Source organism: Halyomorpha halys, unplaced genomic scaffold, assembly GCF_000696795.3.
Source record: "Halyomorpha halys isolate HHAL.00 unplaced genomic scaffold, Hhal_1.1 Scaffold7.1, whole genome shotgun sequence".
NCBI classification, from domain to species: Eukaryota; Metazoa; Arthropoda; class Insecta; order Hemiptera; family Pentatomidae; genus Halyomorpha; species Halyomorpha halys.
Genome location: NW_027110368.1, coordinates 547355 through 568339, shown reverse-complemented (window position 1 = coordinate 568339; position 20985 = coordinate 547355). Strand labels below are relative to the sequence as shown.

Genomic DNA, 20985 nt, shown 5'->3' with positions numbered 1-20985 from the left:
TCTCCTATTAAATCTAAATTTGAAATAGATTGTAGAAGGATAGTCCGGGTGGCGGCCAATAAAGGTATCAAAATAGTAAAAAAAAAACTATTTATTGTACGCCAAAACTAAATAAAAACTCTTTTATTATTTTGATAGCTTTATTTATCGCCACTCGGACTATCCTCCTACAATCTACTATCTTCTTTCAATATAGATTTGAAATAGTTGTGTTGTTTAATGATAAATAAGGCCTTGGAAATGTCAATATCAAAAGCCAAGAAAAGAGATCTTAGGCTCAAAATATAGTTTTATTTCTTCAATAAATCCTTCATTGCCAATTGTTGCAGTCGCAACTAACCAAATAGACAAAAGGTTTTTTTAAAATGAAGAAAGATGAAAGGTAAGAGCTATTTACAAAGTGGTCGGTCACATTACAAACTAAGACCCCTCCTCTCCTCTCTTCTCCTCCTGCAGCCGATTGCCCTACCTTCTACTGAAGATACAACTTTCACTAATAGTAACCTCAAAACTTACGAAACAGTTATATAACCTGTTATGAGTAATGAACCAATAGGGGAATTCCTCTTAGCGCCTACTGCCGTTCCTATATAATCTCATTAACATGCTAAAGATATTGTTTACTAAAGCGTAATTTACCAAGGATAGATAACTATTGTGCGTCTCTTAGGTTTGTAACAAAAGAAATCCTCTAAAATGGCGTCATTAAAGAAGTATAACTAAAACGTACCACATGACAAGACATTTTTCGTTAGAAAGTAATAAAACAATAACATGAATTAAACAGAACCAAAAAAAAAATTGAATCAAACGAAAATTATTATTATAAGATAAAAAAATAAACCCGTTATTCTCTTAAATAGTGTAATTAACAAACATAATTCCTGAGCTAAATCTCTAAAGCTGAGCTCTGGTCAACATATTCCCTGACTCTTAGAAATTATCTATAAACAAAATTACACCCAACCCCAAAAAGCCGCCGGAGTTCATATCCTCCTACCTTTCATGGGGAAATTCTTGGAGAAACTCATCCTGAAACAGCTATTCTCATCCTAGATACCAATCATATAATCCCAGATCACTTGCTTCACTCCAGACATCCTACACCACTGTTCAGCAATCGTATGGTGGACTCTCCCACATTGCGAACCTGAAATGTATTGTTCAAGATTTTTCTTGATTTATAACAGGCTGGCACTTGGTTGGCACTCCATACTCCATACTGCTTAACCAGATCCGTTTACCAATGAGACATATTTGCTATCTTGAATAATTACCTATCAACTATATCTCCAACTCCCCAATTCCATATCACAACGCTTGAACAATCGTAACAAAACCTGGACAATCTAAATAAATTCCATCAAATTACCTTTAGCCTTCGTTGTAAACTTATTAATTCCTCTCCTACGGTATCCTTTAATATTATTTCACTAATCCCTGTCGTACAGATCTGCTAGCTATGACTACATCTGTACAAACAACTAACTTGAAATTCTCATACCAAACTGAAAATACAGGAAACCGCTGGTCGATTCCAACTATTAGAATACTTTACTAAACAAACGGTCTAAACTTCCAATTAATTACAAAAGACCCTTTTAAATGACTGTAATAAGGCCTATTGGGACTTACGAAGTTGAGCTTTGGGACACCACTAAACTATCGAATTCCTCCCGTCTTCAATACTTACAATCGAACCACCTTGCAAAATCCTTAATACTCTTTACTTTGTCCCAAATAAAATCATCCACAATGACCTCAATGTTCTATATGTTGCGGACTTTCCCAGAACCAGATACCAATTCTTCCAAGATAAACTCCTTAACTAGCCAAATCCACTTGTTTCAAATCTAGCTTCTTCTTCAACTCCTGATTCTTCTCAAGGTGTCAGGGAAGAAGATGGCCTCTAAAGCTTGAATTCCAGAAATGTTATTGGAATTCAAATCAATGCGTAAATTTTCCACGAGGCCCTACCATGTCATTGTAAGATATCTCATATCACTTTTACTTGTATGTCAGTTTAATATGGTTCATTAATCCTCAATTTGAGTTTTTAGGGCGTTGAAAATTGACAAGTATTCAATTACTGAAGCCATATTGTCCCAAAGAATCCAATTCAGACTTAATATTTTGGGAGTCTGTGATTTTCACAAAAATGGTTTATAAAACAATTTATCAATTTTCAGCCCCTTAAAAACTCTACTTGTAGATAGATCTCAAACATGAAATTTATAATTTATAAAATAGTATAACTGCAAGTATATTATAACTACCTCAACAGCGAATGTTATCAATATAATATAATTATGAATATTAAGGGTGCGGTGCGCGTGTTGCCCTGGGGTAAGGCGCGTGACTACTAACTCCAAGCACCCGATTTCTAATTCGGCTGGATAAAAAATTGTTTCCTATTAAACTGTAGCCGTGATTCAAATCCTGTGAGTTCTTGGAGCCCTCCTGAGGTCCACCCAGCCTCCTAAAACCACCCTTTAATTGGGTAAAAATCTGACGGTCGAGCGTGATTCTGACCAAATCACCTCCTTGCACAACCGTAGGTCTAGTAATAGTACTTTCTTACAAAGTACTGAACCCCTGACCCTTCATGGGTTGTAGCGGTACAGATATTAATTTTTAAAGAGTTTTAAAGGATATCTTAATCAACAGCAATACTAAATAATTATCTTTTTTATTTTTAGCTCTTCGATAAACTAAAGGAAATGCATGGACTTGACTTGTTTAAAAGGGTTTCGACAATTAATGGAGATGTTTTGAGCATCGACCTCGGACTGTCGAAAGAAGACAGAGAATTACTTCAAAATGAAGTAAATGTTGTTTTCCATTCAGCTGCGACTATTCGATTCGATGAACCGCTGAGGAAGGCAGTTCTACTCAATACTAGAGGAACAAAATACATGATGGAGCTATCGGAGGGAATGAAAAACCTTGAGGTAATTACCTAAGTAATATTACCAGTAATGCTACTAAGGTAAGATGGTGGTAAGGTAACTACTGGTAATTACTTAATTTATTACCAATAGTAACCTTACCACCAATTGTTAGTAAGGTATCTTGGATTTGAGTTATAATAATTTGTCCAACCTTCTGTTTCCTTATGAAAGCTCCTCAGAAATTTAAGAAATTCTGATTTTCCATTTAACCACTTCCTTCGGTGTTAATATTTAAAATTAAACGTAAGCTTACCTAAATATATTAAAATTTGCCTTTTGTAAATCCAACAACTGAAAGATTTGTGAAATTTCTTGAGCTCTTTTTAAGGAAAAAACGGTTACTACATCTTATGTCTTTATATCATCTTCGTACAATGTTTCAGACATCCATCCATTTTCTAGTCCAATCTAAAATTACATATTAATGATAAGTATAATTTGAAATTTTATTTTAATAATAAAATGATGGCCCTCTTCTTGCACTGTAACCAGTTTAATTTTGTTTGATTACAAACGGAGAAAATTAAAAAAAATAAAACAAACTCTTTACTTGATATGATTGTTCATGAACTGTTATGTATATTATCGTAAAATATGAACACACTCAAATGTATGAACGTATTTATATCAAAATGTAATAAAAACTATTTAATATCGTTTTCTAAATATTCCGCTCAGATGGCTAAATTTATCTTTCACTGGTGAAAATTAAGCTGTCGCAGTGACCTCGTATATAACAAATAAAACATTTTAAACAAACCGGATGGGTGCATCGCGTTTAATATTCCATCTAACGATTCATACGTTATTAAAAAAAAAATCAGAGTTTTATTGATAAAATAAAATATTATTGAAAAAATATGGTTTGTTAAAGATCTAGAATCGAACACCATTGTTTCCTATCATCCTAAAAATTATGATCACCCGAAATATGGACAACTATTATTTTTTTATTGTAGAAATTTAATTTTAATGTCTCTCTTTAAGCTACATGTACACATATCCACGGCATACTGCCATCTCGATCAAAAGGTCTTGGAAGAGAAACCCTACCCGAGCGCCACAGATCCCTATAAGATCATAACGAGCTGCGAACTCATGGACGAAGAACTTGTTGAATCCGTGAGCGATAAGTAATGTCCATTAATTATGTATTTAAATTTATATGAACGTTTCAGGATCACATGCTCAAACCATTTATTTATTACAGGATACTCAAAGAATTCCCAAACTCTTATGCTTTCACTAAGAATTTATCGGAGTCGATTGTTTCTGACTTTGTTAAAAAAGGAGTACCTGCAATAATTCTTAGACCGTCCATTGGTAAGCTCCAAGTTTTTATGAAATTAAATATTTTTTACATTTGTTTATTACTTGCTCCTCTATGTTATATTTGGTTTAAGAACTTGCCGGTTGAGATATAAAAAAAAAACTAACAAAATCTTTTATAATAAATGTTTCAAGTAACAACTGTCTATTAAATGATTTTTTGTAGTTATTCCAACCTGGCAAGAACCAATTCCTGGATGGATGGACAACATCAACGGTCCAACCGGCCTCTTGATAGGAGCAGGAAAAGGCGTCATCAGAACTATGTATTGTAATAACGATGGATATGCAGATTATTTACCGGTAGATATATGTGTCAATGGAATCATGCTGGCCAGTTGGAAATATCTTAAACTTGGGTCAGTATAATCTTTCCAACTCTAAGGCATCAATATTCGAAGTATTAGATTAAATTCATAACCTCCAATTCCTCTAAAAACATTAAATAAAATTATTCCTCTATTTTCAGATTCAAAGAAAACTACGTTTACAACTTAACAACTAATTCTGAATGGCAGATAACATGGCAACAAATTATAGATGTGGGAAAAGATATAGCTACCAATGACATTCCTCTAAGTGGAGCTGTATGGTACCCGGGCGGAAGCATGAAGAGGTCCAGAATAATACATAACATTTGTGTCATCTTGTTCCACATGATTCCTGCTTATTTCCTCGATGCAATTATCTACCTCAGTGGCAATAAACCAGTGTAAGTACATTAATTATGGTGTATATGTACCTTATTCATTATAATATTATTATTATTACATTATGGTTGCAATGAATGTATCTATTCATAGCAAAGCTAAGTTAAAGAAATATATATGTATATAAATATCGCTACTTTGTTTGAATAGTGATTGTTGAACACTAAACAAAACAAGTCAAAAAACATATAAATTTGGCAAATTTTCTTCTAATATTTAAAGCTATGTTATTGTCCATAAAAAACTAATCTTATATTAAACAACAGCATTTATTTTAACACGAATACATATACACAGTATATATGTCAACAATAGTTTCAAAAAATGTTTAAAAAAATAACAATGCAAAATAAGTCTGGAAACATAAATTAAAGTAAATATTTATAAATACATAACTATGTTTAAGAAACTTGTAGGCCCTCCTTTATTTCAGATTACTTTTAATAATCTTTGCTTCATTGATCTTAATCTTGATCTTCATTGATCAATATATAACATAATGCAGTGTATTAAAAAAAAAAATTACCGTTTTATCTAGTTCAAAATTTCAAAAGACTGTAAATGTTTTGATCCAATTTAATACTTAATAATTCTCTAAGCTTGTTTAATCCCATTCGACTTCTTCAAAAAAAACCTCAGTTTATTTATTTGTTTCAAAGAAGAAAGAGGACAGTGTCCTACGAAATTCTCGTAATTTTAAGGCATTACTGGAAAAAAAAATTCACAGTCGCTGAAGTAACTCGTGAAATTATGAAATATGAGGAGGGGGGGAGGAGGGGAAGGGTTTCCTATACCAGCGCACTGCGCGGCGTTTGTTTGAAAAATTTAGCAGTGGAGATATGACGTTGGAAAGGAAGAAGGTCTCCGGGTGACCATTAATGGATATTGATGAGTTGTTGAGTCAAATCCGTCCAAAAGTATTCACGAAATTGTCAGGGAAAGTGGTGTGTCGAAATATGCTGTTAGTCGCCATCTACTCTCCATGGGGAAGGTGAAAAAGAGCAGTACACTGGTCCCTCACGAACTTATTCCTCAGTAATCAGCAATCACTTCTCGTCGAACCAAAGAAATGTTTAAAGGACTTCATGGCCTCATCCACTATATAGTCCAGACCTCGCTCTATAGAATTACTACTTGTTTCGATACATGGTCCATTTCCTTCAAGGGAAAAAAATTTCATAAGTTTGCAGAAGTTGAAATAGCGGTTCAAAAGTTCTTTGACAGCCATCCCAAAGAATTGTATCAGCGTGGGATCGATTGATTGGCTAGCAGATGGCTAATGACGGTAGTTAACAATGAACTATGCTTTGTGTACTAATTATATTTTATATCAAAGAAATAATAATACAAATATATGGTTGAAAAACGGTTATTTTTTTTTTTTATACACCTCATTAATACCGCCACCACAATGCTTAAATGTCGACCTCAAGTGCTTAGTTTTAAACCCTCATTAACTTCCCGCCATACTTTCTGCAGTCCATCGGATCCAAAGAGGTTAGATTTACATTCATCTGAAAATATAACAGATTCCCAGAACGATGGCGATTTTTCGGCATGAGCTTAAGCAAAATGCTGACGGGCCTTACGATTTACTTTATTTATGTATAGTTTCCTCTTGGGGACACGGCCGAGGTGACCATATTATAAGTAGTTTCCAACTAGTTACACCATACTGGTAGAGTGGTAACTGTTACACCATAACCACTTGACACGTTCTCTGCATGGAGCCGCTTGTGGATAGTTCATCATGGAAAGTTTTTAATATTTCACGTTTATGTAAATGATTAAGTTTTGGAGGCTCCCCGCTACGTGCTCTATTGGATGGACAATCTAATTCATTAAATATTTGGAATATTTTGAAAATTATACCAGGATTTTTATTTACAGTCCTTCCGATTTCACGCAAACGTTTACCTTGATTTCTTAACGAAACATTTATTACACGAATGTGGTGTGGCAGTTTCATTTTAAAAGCTAATCATTGACTGAAGATGATAACTTCTTTTATAGTTCTCTTCCAGAATTCGAAGTGTGCACATCGCGGTTAACTCTTGTGGCCTCGGATAACAATAGTGCTATTGTTCTGTGTAAATTCGGTTCCTAAAAGAGAGTGAAGCTTCCTGTCGGATCGGACTTCAGTCAGATAAGCAAAAATAATGTTTTATTAATTTCTTCTTTTTATTTACATCTAAATTTATTAAATATTAACAAACGTCTTAATTATTTATATTATATATCATATAGGTCCTAATAAGACATTTATATTAAATCTTTTATTTTCCACTATCTAAAAAATTTCTTTGTTTTTATTATATTCTCTCTCACCTATTAATTAAAATTATAACGTCGAAATGAATGTAACTGGTCCACCCAATCTTAATTCAAAACGGAAGAAAGGAAACAGAATGAAGGCTGCTCCCGACAATATTAGTCAATCTTCAAATAATAAAATAATGCCAAGCTACATAATTATTAGCAGGAAAGATGACAATAGTTTTAAAAATGTATCCCCATTCTTTATTAACAAATTCATTACTAACACAGTTGGTGATGTCAATAATATTATAAAATTGAGAGATGGGAATATATTAGTTGAAACAAATAACGCAAGGCAGTCTGAAACATTAATAGCAATCATGAATTTTGCGGGTCAATTTGAAGTAGAAGCAAGTCCTCATTGCTCCCTTAACTATTCTAAAGGCGTGATCCGGTGTTAAGATCTAGAGTTTGCTACAATTGAGGAGATAAAGATATTGTAACTGATGTCTTTAGAATTAAAATAAAGAGAAATGGAGTTGAAAAATATTCCTACATATACATATTATCTTTTGCAACACCCAAGCCTTCCGAAAAAATTAGAGTGGGATTTTTAACTGTCAAGGTCAATCCCTACATTCCCAATTCTTATCGCTGCTATAATTGTTATGGGTATGCACACGCAACAAAACAGTGTAAAAAAGCAGCAGTGTGAGCCAACTATAGTCAGGCCCGTCGTACAGAAAACTCGATCTGCGAAAAGCCACCTAGATGCATAAATTGTTCTGGAAAGCATAACGCCCTGGACTGAAAATGCTATATTTTTAAATTACACAAAGAAATCAAGGCAATCCAAACAATTAAAAAGGTCTCTTTCATTGAAGCTAAAAATGTTCTAAGGGAACAAAACCCAAATATATTATTAAAATCATAAAAGCTGCAAAAAATGTTCTGAAAAAAAGATATAGGTATCCAGGTTGACTTTACCCTCGCCATCCCCTCCCCCCTAGTATAAAATCCACACTTAAAACTGGAATTCCTTGATTCAATGGAATTGTAGTGGTTTGAAAACTCATTTCAATGATTTAAAAATTACAACAAATGGCATAAACCCAATCTGTTTAGCTCTTCAGGAAACTCATCTTTCACCACAAGAGAACATAACCATAAAAGATTTTGAAATTTATCGCAAGGATGACAGAACCTCTATTCTCAGCTGTCGCGGAGTTTTAATTGCCGTTCATAAATCCTTCTATTTCGAACAAATCCAAATTAACTCTCACCTTCAAGTTGTAGCAGTCTCTATCCATTTAGGCTTCACATTTTCCGTTTGTAACATCTGCCTCCTACAAGATCGGTCAATTGAATCTCAACATCTGATAGATATATATAACCAACTAACTAAACGAGCTCACAAAGCTGCCAGAAAGGCACTCATGCTCCCTGGCTGAGGCACTGCCCTTCTTACCCCATCAGAGCTCAGTAGACCCCTTAAATTACAAATATTGGAAAGATCTGCCATCTGGGATGAAAGTTCGCCGAGAAAATTAAAAGGAATCAAGATATCAGTAAAACCATGGTAGACATCCTACCGCAACAGCCACAGGCAGGAAGTTGCTCTAACCCGCTTGAGAATAGGTCATACTCTCCTCACACACACTCACCTCATCAGAAAACTGCCACCTCCGACGTACAAATATTGTCAGTCCATTCTCAAGATTAAACATATTTTTGAAGATTGTACTCACTATCTGCCAACAATAAACCGGATAGTGGTGACCCCAAATTTATCAGAAGCTCTCACAGATGAGGAAGCTAAAGTTACATTAGTGTTTAAATTTTTAAAAGCACATTGGCTTCTTTATAGATTATAAATCCTCTTTGATTTTAATTTTATTTATTATTAATTTTTACATTTTTATGAATCAGGTTCATCTTTTACATTTCTTTGAATCACATGTGTGTGTGTTGGGGGGGGGGGGGGGGCTGGAGGGGTGCGTGTGTGGGTGGGTGCATATGTAGTTTGTATATGAAAAGACTTAATTATAAAAATTTCACTTATATTACATAATATTTAAGTACAAGAAGTAATTGATTACAAGTTTACGAATTATTTTAAAATTGGATGTTATCAATAAAGAAAGTACTTAATAATTTTAAAATTTGATGTAATCAACAACAAAAGTAATCATAATTGTTAGGTCCAACACCAGACCAGCCCCACTAGGACCCCCAGGGAGCAACGGTCCTATATCACTTTTGAAATATTTCCTTAAAACAGGAAGAGCAGGCTTTAAGATAGTTAAATAGAGCAATATTTAAAAAGTTTCTGAAATTGAAAAATAAAATAAAAAGTGAAATTAAAGTTTATATTTAATAACACTTTCTATTCAGCACTCACATCCTTTTTATTGAAAATTGAAAAAACAATCAAATACCACCAAATTCTGGTCTCAGTTTGCAAAAAATAACAAATTCCATTCTTGCATTGTTACTGTTAGAGAAATACCAAATTAAAAATATATAATTGAAATAATTATCATAATGCACTATAAAATACTTTGCCACTTTTTTCAATTATTGTTAATAATTTTATTCATATTTTAGGCTCCTAAGAGTCCATGACAGAATCAATAAGGGCTTCAAGGTGTTCGAATACTATGCAAACAACCAATGGGATTTCAAAAATGACCAAATTCGTTCCTTACGTTCAACACTAAATGAAAGAGAGCGAATAGAATATAAGATAGATGGTGATAACATGGACATAAAATTATATTTCTCAGACTGTATCCTGTCAGCAAGAGAATATATTCTTAAGGACAAACCAAGCACTATTCCTGCTGCCCGAAGACACATGAAAAGGTAATAACTTTAGCAATTATAATAATGTTAAATATAAAAGTTATTTGTGAAAACTTAATTGTGATCTGGCATTAAACATTTATAAAAACACAACATTATTTTATATTTAATTTGGAATATATTTATGTTTCAGATTGTACTGGGTTGATCTCTTGACACGAATTACCTTCTTCAGTTTCATCATTTTCTTTCTCATTTCTTCAACTGAGACTTACAAAAGTATGATTTCCCTTACCAACAGTTACTACCAAAGAGTATTTCCTGACACAGAAGCACTGCCACAAACCGTCAAAGAATAACTAATTTCATTCAAATTTCGAAAATTGCCTATATTTATATAACTTAAAAGTTGGTAAATTACATCCTCTATTTACTAGTAAAGACTTCTAAGTAGGCAATACCTAATGATAAAAGTATAAACTTTAATTTTAGTTTTAGTTTAAATAATAAAAATGTTAAAATTGTAACGTTTTGAATCTCAAACAAAATCAAAATGACATCAAAGTAAACACTAACTAATGAAAATACAATTAAAATAAGAAACATTTGTCTCTCTTTTAATATAAATCAGAGGGACATAGCACTATATGTTTTGTAAATATTACTCAATGGAAATATATAAGTTACATTTATGAAATTAGATGTAAGTGACATCCTTATTATTCACAATTTAAATCAAAAGAGTATAATTTTATAATTATAGTGTCATTTGCTAAGTAAATTTCTACTGTAGGCATAAAAGTATAATACGACAAAACCTAAGTAAAATAATGATAGATATCTAAATAAATCAGGGATATAACTTATAAATATAAGTAACTTACAAATCAAACCACAATCAAAAAGGTTTTGGGACCATAATCAAAAATATTTTTTTCAAATGTTCTCTTTTAATAATTAGCTGTGATACATTCTTATTCTTATAAATATAGAAACATAGAGGTTGTAGAAATATTTTATTTTAGTTAGAAATTGTGAACAGTGTTTTATAAATAAATATATATACTTTAAATTACCTATGGTTTCATTGATTGATCAAAATTTCCCTTCTTCAATTCTTTTCTTAGCTGATATCCAAATATTAAATCTCAGCTGGTACAAGGTGTTGTTTTACATAAGTTACACTAATGCACAGAGCTTATTAGTTTTTGTACACATGGGCTATATATTATGTATTTTTATACATAATATGTCACTGTTTGTAATATAATTTTGTCACTGAGCTACATAATTAATTACGTATGACAAAAACATATTAATGGCTTTAGAGAAAAATATTGACCTCATAACTTAAAATCTTCACCCACATTTTACATTTTAGACATCAAAAAATAAATTTGATGCCATGTCTGTCTGTGCATGTCCAATTATATAATGGGGAAATTTCTGTCTCATTAATACCCAATATCTATATCATTCTTAACAATAATTAGAATGAGACAGACAATACTAAATGTAGTATTCATTAAATAAAGTAAATGAATAAGATAAAACATGGAATTTAATCAATAATTCAATAACAAACCCATACATAACATTACATACTTTGTTTATATACAACACTAGAATAACCCCTTTTCAAACCTTCTTAAATGTTGCCAGTTACATTTCTCTAATAAAATATTATTAACAATTTTTCAATATTATTGAATTCTAATAAATGAAATATAATGACGAAATAATACATAAACACAATACAAAATAATAAAATATCTAATCTATCGTTTACTACAGTAACGATTCCTCGTTTTCTACCTATAATTTTAATTATTTACATATATAAATGGTGATGAAAGGACTGTACATAAATTTTAGAAATGTTCTGAAAGATGGATATGATGCCCCAAAACATCAAAGTTGCTGTATCAATTAATCGATAAAGTTATAAAAAAGGTTCATTTGTCTAAAAAATTATCTCCTAATATAAACTTTGTGATGCAAAAGTAAAGAAGACAGAACATGAAGAACAATATATTTCAAATTTAAACCAGGCTCATCTCTGTTTTCTACATTTTCAATCATGTAACAAAGACAGGATGCAATCTGACAAAGCTGAATAAAGCTTGCACTGATTCATAATAATAAAAATACAGCATTACTTAAGAATTTATTGATAAAATTAGGTTTGTAGAAAGGAAATAAAAATCATATCAAAAATTAATGTATTTGCTCAAATTTAGGTCAACCCCCCATTCTGAAAATAATTTTCAGAAAAAATATAGGAGAGTAAAAATTTAACTACTAATAAGAAAGAAATTGACAAATTTAATGAATGAATTAGGAAAAACATAGATAAACAGCGTGATAATGATATTACTTATTTTATAAGAATGGTACATATATTTGGCTACATTAAAATTTACGATAAGAACTGAAGCAATAAGAAAATATGCTAGCATAGAAGAAGAAAAATTTTTAACAACAAACATAATAGGAAAAATATATTTAAAAAAAAGAAAATATACAATATAAAAACCAATCGGGAAAAACATCCCATTTTGAACACATAGATTTTATTATCAACTACCAAAAAGCAAAATTATAAGTGAATAATTTTCACTCATTATTAAAATAAACTGTATTATGTCGCCCATCATGAAAATAATAATAATAACAAAGGCTTAGCTGACCAAAAGGTCTGAGGCTGATACCACCAATTGCTCTCGACATACATCCATTTAATAAGGCCCAACTAAACCCAAATTGCCAGATCAGTTTCAACGCAATCCTCCCACCTACACTTCTGTCTACCCCCTCAGATGTTTACCCATCTGTTCAGTGTTTATTAACATTTTAGGGATCCGTTAACCAACATTAAGAAAATAGAAATGAAAATAAACTATGAAGTGATTTAAGTTAAGTTTCAAGAAAAGTTGAGTGATTCAATCTAAGTTGACATAAATTATAAAGGTCAAAGCTACATTTTGTGGAAGAGACTTTCAGAAATAAAACCTCAACATACATTCAGGAAAATACAGTACAATAATAAAAAATATTATTAAGAGCAATCACAATTCCATTTGAATGTCTTGAGTAAATATCTCATCAATATAAAGTATGTTTCTACCAAATTTATAACACCTTCAAGACAAAGTTACACAACAAATATAGTGTGAACTAGTTTATCTAGAACATCATAGTGTTTCACCACATAATGGTGTCGATAGTGTGACACCATTAAACTGCATTCATAAGTAGAAAATGATATATTTAATGTATAAAACAGCTGACATAAATGTATTATGAAAAAGTGGCACAAGAATTAATTTTTGACAAGGATACCATGATCTTTATTCCAAAACCTCCTATATTTTTCTAAATTAAAGTTTTGGGCAATTTTGAAGTTTTATGCGATTATTATTTTAAACAAAACTTTTTTGACTGGTAAGTGAATCAATAGAGTTTCTTAAACCTACTGACAAATAATAAATGTGTCAAACTTCAAGATTCACTCAAAACTCAGCATCAGAAAAAAAAATATTAGGTTTTGGGATTAGGCTCCCAATGTGGTAAATACAAATTATTAACTTTAAAATTAAACTAATAATTCACCTTATAATATTAATAATTTATCTTATAATTCACAACTAGCTAAATAGATAATAATTCAATAAGTCAAATGATCCTCAATGTTAGAGATTTCTACTCAGAAAGAACAAGACTTGCATAAAATCCTCTTATACTAACTAAAACTACAACAAATAAAAAGATAAGCCTAAATATCACAGAAAAATGACTCAATTACTTAATGGGAAAACAAAATAACATGAGCAAATTAATATCATTATTCCCAACAATTTAATATGTTAAAAATTGGTAACATATTAGAGAATACAATGGATAGAAAACATTGATAAAACAAAATAAATAAATAGATTTTATACCATTATACTCTTCTTTTAAGATGAGGTTCTAAGACATCATTCCATCTAATTTCAGCTGTAAGAATTTTATCCCCTTCAAATTTTTCTTCACATGCTAAAGAAAATTTACCAGTAGGATCTTCAAATTCCTCAGCACCTTCTATAAAACAATTAAATACACAAATAGATAGATATTCAATAACTGCTGTTTATTGGTATTAATGTAAATTAACAATATTTACGTTATAAATAAGTCTCAAATTTTTATAGTAAATTTAGTTTATAACTTTTTTTTTATCGAAACTTCCCCGCCATCACATTTTTCAAATCCATTAGTTTTATTAATTTTTTTAGTGTTCAGGAATGAAAAGATACACATATACAAAAATATTGAGTGGGGAAATTAACATTAAATCATCAAAGTATTCTTAGGACTTCTCAAAAATTGGCTATATTCATATTTGTTACTTAAATGTGGTGGTAACAATTCTTTTCTAAATAATTTCAATATTTTTCAGTGTTCAAAGTCATTTATAATTACTTAATTATTTCTACAGTAATTTAAAAGCTCATTTTTAGAAATTCATTACCAATAACACTAAGTAACATTTTAAAATTTTTTAGACAATTTTAAACAACTGTAAGGTTGTATTTAAAGAATTCTTCATGCTGGTTTCATATATAATTTTAGCTTTTATATTTTGGTGTTATTGATAGTTATTTTACCCCTAGTAGGGTCTAACTTCCCATAAAAATAAAATTGTTTTTCTGAAAAAAGTTTTATATCTGAAGACTAAAAGGGAAGGACAACTTAAAAATCAATTTTTTCTGAATACAAAGTGATAATCGATTATTATAGATTGTTTCATGGTGAAATTAAAACTAGGGGAAAAAGAATTCTTTATTGCTTAAAATGGTGTTGGAAAAAAAGTGTACAGGGACAGAACAGCTTGCTGCGAACTGGACTGGAGAAAAATGCCTGAACTTTCCACTTAATTTTTATTATATTGCATTATTGATAGTTGCACTTAGTAGCAATATGTACCTACATAATTTAATACTTATACTTATTTAATTCCAATACTGTTTATTTTTTCATTGGATTTTTGTTCATTTACCTTAAATCACCACACTACTAATAGAAATATGTTACTTAAAAATTCAAATAAACAATTTTAACTTAATTTTCATCTACATTGGCATTTTCAGAATCACACGAAATTATTTGAACCTCATGAGAATGACCTCAGTATAACACTAATTTAGAGAAGATGAAAGCCTATACCCTTTAAAACAACATTCTTCCCCTGTAAAAAAATTAGTTTTTGGCACCTTCAGCTCTATTTTCATGCTCTGATATATTTTTTTCAATATTTTAAAGGTTTAAATGTATTACACACTACTTCAAAAACATTCCCATCAGATTTCATCATGTAAAAAAATTTAAATATGTTAAGGACTTTCTTTTAGAAAATTTAGCTTCTTGAAAAATTTGTAAAAAACTGAGTTAGGCCGTTTTTTCCCTGTAGTCTTCATTTATTAACATTTTCAAAAAACCTATATTAAACTTTATAGTATAGCTTAGAATCATGTACTGGTAAGATTCAAACAAATAGGATAGTAAAATTATAAAAAAAAAAAAACAATTTACCTTTAATAGTAAAGACAACTAAGTGTGATCCAGCAGACTCTTCAACAGTTGACACTTCTCCAACAATTTCATTAGATTGCTGTGGTGTGTAATCATTTCCCAGTTTGATTTTCTATTCAAGGTAATATTTGAGGGAAAAAATGTTAGTACAATAATAAAGTACAAATTTATTAGTAAATGAATAACTAATCTAAGATTTTTTTTTTTATTGAATAAGAACAATTAATATAATTTAAGTAACATTTTGGCTGTAATATTAATGATTACATAGTGTGCACTAATTTTAACGTTTTTATAACAGGTAATACCTCAAAGTATAAATAATAATATTTGCAACTTAAAATATGATAAACAAGATAACTATTAACAACTATTGCTGAATTGAATTTAAGAAATAAATACATAATGTCTAAGCTGAAAATTGTAAAGAAAGTCTTTAAAAGAGTTTTCAGCAAGGCTCATATATAGAAACATTTTTTTTGGACAAACTTTAATAAAACCAAATTACAGTACTTTTAAAGCTCCACAACATAAACCTGAGGATGACAGAAATGTTACCATTGTAATAAGTGTGATGAAGCAGTATAGCCTAATTTCTTTTAATAAAGTTAACAGTTTTTATTGAATAATACCAATCAAATTTTTAATATTAAAGGGGAAAAAATGGATCTGTCACTTCATAAAACTATCGATTGATGAAGATTTGATGGAGTAAACGCATCACACAATTTTCACTTATCTCCCTACTCTGAGCTGATATTAAAAATCCTCCCCCGTTTCAGAATATATATTTTTATATTATTCACTGTGGTAATAATTTTCCATGCTCATTCTCTAAATAAACCTTTCAATTGATAAATTTAGCTCTGATTTTAACACTTTTCTTTTGCAAAAGTGTGGCAGAAATATACAAATAAAACATTTAACTAAAATTTATATTCTGCTCTTTACCATTCATTCAATGCTAAATTGTTATAGAATCAATATTGAAAATACTATGATTTTATGGAGGTAGTCATTTCAGATGAAAGGCTGAAATATAGCTTAAGTGAAATTAAAAATTAACTATTTAATACTTATTATGAAATGGAAATATTAATCGGCCTCACAAAAAGAAAAACATAAGCCTAGCAGGTGAAAATTTGTTAAAACAGAGGTTTTATAAATTCGTTTTTAATCAACTAATTATCTTCAACTTTATATGTTAAACATTATTTTTTCTTAAATCTTTGGCTTTCTAACAGTAACATATTGCTACTTTTATTTCTGGAAATTTGTTTCCAATTTGATAAAATATGTTTCCTCTTATCACCCTAAGTTAATAATAAATAAAATTTCATGAACAATCACACTTTATATTTATCCAATTTTCAATACTAGTAAAAACGAAATACAATTAATTATATTATCAAAGAATCATTTTGAAAATTCAGCATTTAAGGCCTGTCTATTTCCTATTTCTATGAGGATTAGACTTAGCTCATATTACAGACCATTTAATTCCATATTGATATACCGATTTTAATCAAAATTGTTAGACCCATTTTTGAGAAAATAAAAAAAAAAATTGATTGTATAAAACCAATTTTATCAAAAAACTTGCTGTCACATCCCAGGCTTATAGTTGCCTTTATTATGTTATTTCATTTTTGTACAGAACAGAAATATTTTATCCAATTTCTAAGTTGCTACGACCGCTGGAAAGCTGAATGTTCTTTCAACCTACATTAGCAAAATTTAGATTTAATGCCCATATTAGGCAAAATATTAGTTTCTTAATAAAGAAAAACTTTTCAAAAATTTTATTTTATAACTCCAGTAAAAATTTTACAATTTTTTTGAAAATTTATATTTAAGGGTTTTTCTCAAGGTGCTAAAAACGAATATGAACTTTGTTTCACTCCTAAAAAATTTTTTACCACACTTTGATAGGTCAGTCAATCTGAATGGTTTTCAATAGTGTTAATATTGAAGCACATTTACGGTTATAATATAAAAACAATTCAAATTTTATTTAGTATATAAATATATGATAGATGAAGCGGTAATACGGTAACTACAGTAACAAAAATGGTAAAAGCTAACTTCGCTGCATAATCGTTAATACTGGTCCAATTTAGGTTATTTTTTCTTATTCTTTAGAATTAATGATAATTATCTAATAATAATTAGATAATTCTCTAATATAATATCCATTTAATAAAATAAGCTATCAGACCCGATAATGCTTTGCTACTACTATATTTGAGGATGTATATACATTAATTGAACACTATTGAAACTTTGATATCAATTAATATATAGATGAAGTGGTAAGACGGTAACTACAGTAACAAAAATGGTAACAGCTAACTTCGCTGCATAATCGTTAATACTGGTTAGGAAGGATTTAGGTTATTTTTCTTATTCTTTAGAGAATTTTCTAATTATTAACAGATAATAATTATTAATTCTAAAGAATAAGAAAAAATAACCTAAATCGGATATATATTAATTGATATCAAAGTTTCAATAGTGTTCAATTAATGTATATACATCCTCAAATATAGTAGTAGTAGCAAAGCATTACTACTAGTAGCGGGTCTGATAGTTTATTTTATTAGATGGATATTATATTATAATACAAAATATAAATATAGGTTTAACATCTCAAAGTGGTATTTTATTTAATATATTAGTTTTAAGTTGAATTAGTAAACCTTTTTAAAAAATAGATAACTTGAACAATAAAAACTCAACTAACTTTAAATGAAATTAGATCCCCAACTTTTGGCACAAATGTTGCAAGATCAATTGGTACAGACTTATATTCATCTACGTTAACAGAGGTAGGTTCCAATGTAGCAGCTTCAACATCTTCTGAATCTGGCGTAGTGGTTACTGTGGAATCTGACTTTCTAGAAAATACTTTTTGAGATGCTGGTTTATTGACAAGGTGCAGTAATGAAGAACGAAATTCTTCAACTGTGTTTCCATTCACTTTCAGTGTTGATTTATCTAAAAAATTAAAATTTACTATAAAGCAATAAAGACAATAGAAAATTCAAGATAACATTTTAAAAACATTAAAAAAGATAAGCAATACAAAATAAAACAATAAATAGGGCTATTAATCAGCCCAAAAAGCAAAAAAAAAAATCAATCATGCAAATAACACCATTTTGTAACCTTCCAAAGTAAAACTTTTATTTCAATAAATCATGTAACAAATACAAAGAATTAGTTTCTATATAAAACTTGAAACACATAAACTAGATAAATTTTTGAAAAAAAAAAAAATATATTGTTAAGACAATGTTAAAATACCTAATAAAAAAGTGCCAACTTTGCACCTCAGGAATTTTCTTAAAAGACAATGTGGACTATTATCTAAAGCAGAGGTAGCATTTTTCTAAACAGACATTTTTTATAATACTGAATGTGCCCAATATATTTAATTCAAGAATTTTAATTTTATTATTTTAAATAATTAAATTAAAATAAAACAATAAAAGAAAAGATAAAACATAAACTGAGAGTTTTCTTGACCACATACCTGACCATCTCCTTCAAATACAATAATAATGTTATCATAAATGTTCTAAGTTATTAAAAATGACTAAGTGAGTCATATTCTAATAATTACCATGAGTTTCTTCTTTGCTATCCTCATCTGAGAAATGAATATGATTGCTTGAAGAGTCTAAAGAATCCATTGCTATTAAATCACTTTTATTTGTTTCTTCAAATGAAGAGGTTTCTAATACTTTCGACTTTTTTTTATGCTTCCTTTTACGTTTCTTAGTAGGAATTCCAAATAAAGGTTCCGATCCATTACTATCATTCACAATTGAGATAGAATCAATATCTTGAACACTTTTTTTAACTATCTGCTCCTTCTTAAATTGTAATTCCTCCAAACATCCGGACAATAAGTTTTCCAAATCCACTCTTTTAGAAGCAGGAATAATTTCAGATTTTTTCTTACTTAGTGAATTACTTAATGAAGAAAACCGATTAACATCATTGGGACTCATTTTACTTTGATTAGAATATAAATCATTCTTTTTTCCTTTTACAGTCCTTATTCTGCAACATGAAAAACATAAATTTATCTATTGATAGAAAAATCTAAAAAATAGCAAATCTTATGATAACATTTGTAAATTAATACATTAAAAGCCATGTTAAAAAGTTTTGTAAACAATTAGTGAACTTTCTATTTAGTTAAATTTTTATTATATAAAAGAATAATACTGTCTTGTTTACCACATAAATAAATATTTTATACTAACTATGTACAACTTTGTGCACATTTGTCTTCTTTCGTGAAAAATAGTAAAAAAAATTGTTCCAATTCTAATTAATGGCCATTTTAAAAGAATTACTTTATAAAATATCCTTTTTAAAACTGTTTTCAATTATCATTTCTCCATCAAGATTGATTCATAATTAACATATAATTTTAAATTATTCTTTAATAAATTCAAAATTACAAGAAAAGACACAAAAGTAAATCACAGTATTTATCAACTTTACAGCATTTTTGTCTGGCATAATAAAATAATGTAATTTACTGTTTTATCTAGTATATATTTAGATCTATGAATGGATGGAGCTCAAAAACTGAATTTTATCGCCACTCAAGACACAATAGCATCACAAGACAATATTTTTACGAATTTCTGGATAAATATACAGGACATTCTCTCATATACACTGATGGTTCCAAAAATTATACTGGTGATGGAGCCGCAGTAATAGTAGAAAACTTCATAGTTCAAACAAGTTTCCTTCAAAAGTAATTAATTTACCACTGAACTGACAGTTAACAACCTGGGGTTACAGGAGGCCTAATATAGAACAAACAAAAATAATATCCTACTATTCAGATATTATATGAGTTCATTTCATTATCACTGTTTCCTGTCTTTTCAGTCTTGTATGAGGATCCCATGTCATTCGTTTGTCGAGTTGTAGTCCTAATTAACGGATCTGTTCGACAAGAATAAGTAGGGTATTATTAAAGGATACTGTAGGGCAAGAGGTCATAGGTTTATGACGAAGGGTAAATGTGATTTATTTGAATTAATTTTAATCCTCAAATTTTGCCACCATTAACCCCTTCATGGGTGGTGATGTGGAATTGGAGAATTTGGGATTCAATGTAAGGATCATTGTTCACTGACAATAGACATGTGTCATCGGCATACGTGGTGAGGATAGTGTTAGGATGGGTTGGGATGTCAGCTGTGAACACTGTATAAAGGGTAGGAGCAAGGATACTACCCTGAGGTACGAAAAATGTATATTAAATACAAACTATCCCAGTACTCATATTTCAAATAATCTTCAAGTTAAATTGGACTGACCGCACA

General features: G+C 29.8%; 2 protein-coding genes across 4 annotated transcripts in view; one reads left to right on the top strand and one right to left on the bottom strand.

Moving 5' to 3' along the window:
• Window positions 1-11129, top strand: part of LOC106677146 (putative fatty acyl-CoA reductase CG5065) — a 79149-nt gene extending 68020 nt beyond the window's left edge. For both annotated transcript variants that reach the window (XM_067048521.1, XM_067048522.1), the window contains 7 exons: window positions 2700-2951; window positions 3939-4084; window positions 4162-4274; window positions 4447-4639; window positions 4750-4992; window positions 9857-10114; window positions 10248-11129. In XM_067048521.1, coding sequence (XP_066904622.1) covers window positions 2700-2951; window positions 3939-4084; window positions 4162-4274; window positions 4447-4639; window positions 4750-4992; window positions 9857-10114; window positions 10248-10413 — 1371 coding nt within the window. In that variant the 3' untranslated portion in view covers window positions 10414-11129. The remainder of the gene's footprint in view (window positions 1-2699; window positions 2952-3938; window positions 4085-4161; window positions 4275-4446; window positions 4640-4749; window positions 4993-9856; window positions 10115-10247) is intronic.
• A 29-nt stretch (window positions 11130-11158) lies between these two features.
• LOC106677140 (coilin) overlaps window positions 11159-20985 on the bottom strand; it is a 12161-nt gene continuing 2334 nt past the window's right edge. Inside the window, exons 2-6 of one of the 2 annotated variants that reach the window (XM_014414870.2) lie at window positions 19254-19696; window positions 18372-18625; window positions 15629-15740; window positions 13999-14137; window positions 11159-11238 (exon numbers count right to left, since the gene is read on the bottom strand). In XM_014414870.2, the coding sequence (XP_014270356.2) occupies window positions 14001-14137; window positions 15629-15740; window positions 18372-18625; window positions 19254-19696 (946 nt within the window). In that variant the 3' untranslated portion in view covers window positions 11159-11238; window positions 13999-14000. Of the gene's footprint in view, window positions 11239-12883; window positions 14138-15628; window positions 15741-18371; window positions 18626-19253; window positions 19697-20985 lie in introns of those variants that run through there. The other variant, XM_067048523.1, reaches the window with a different exon arrangement.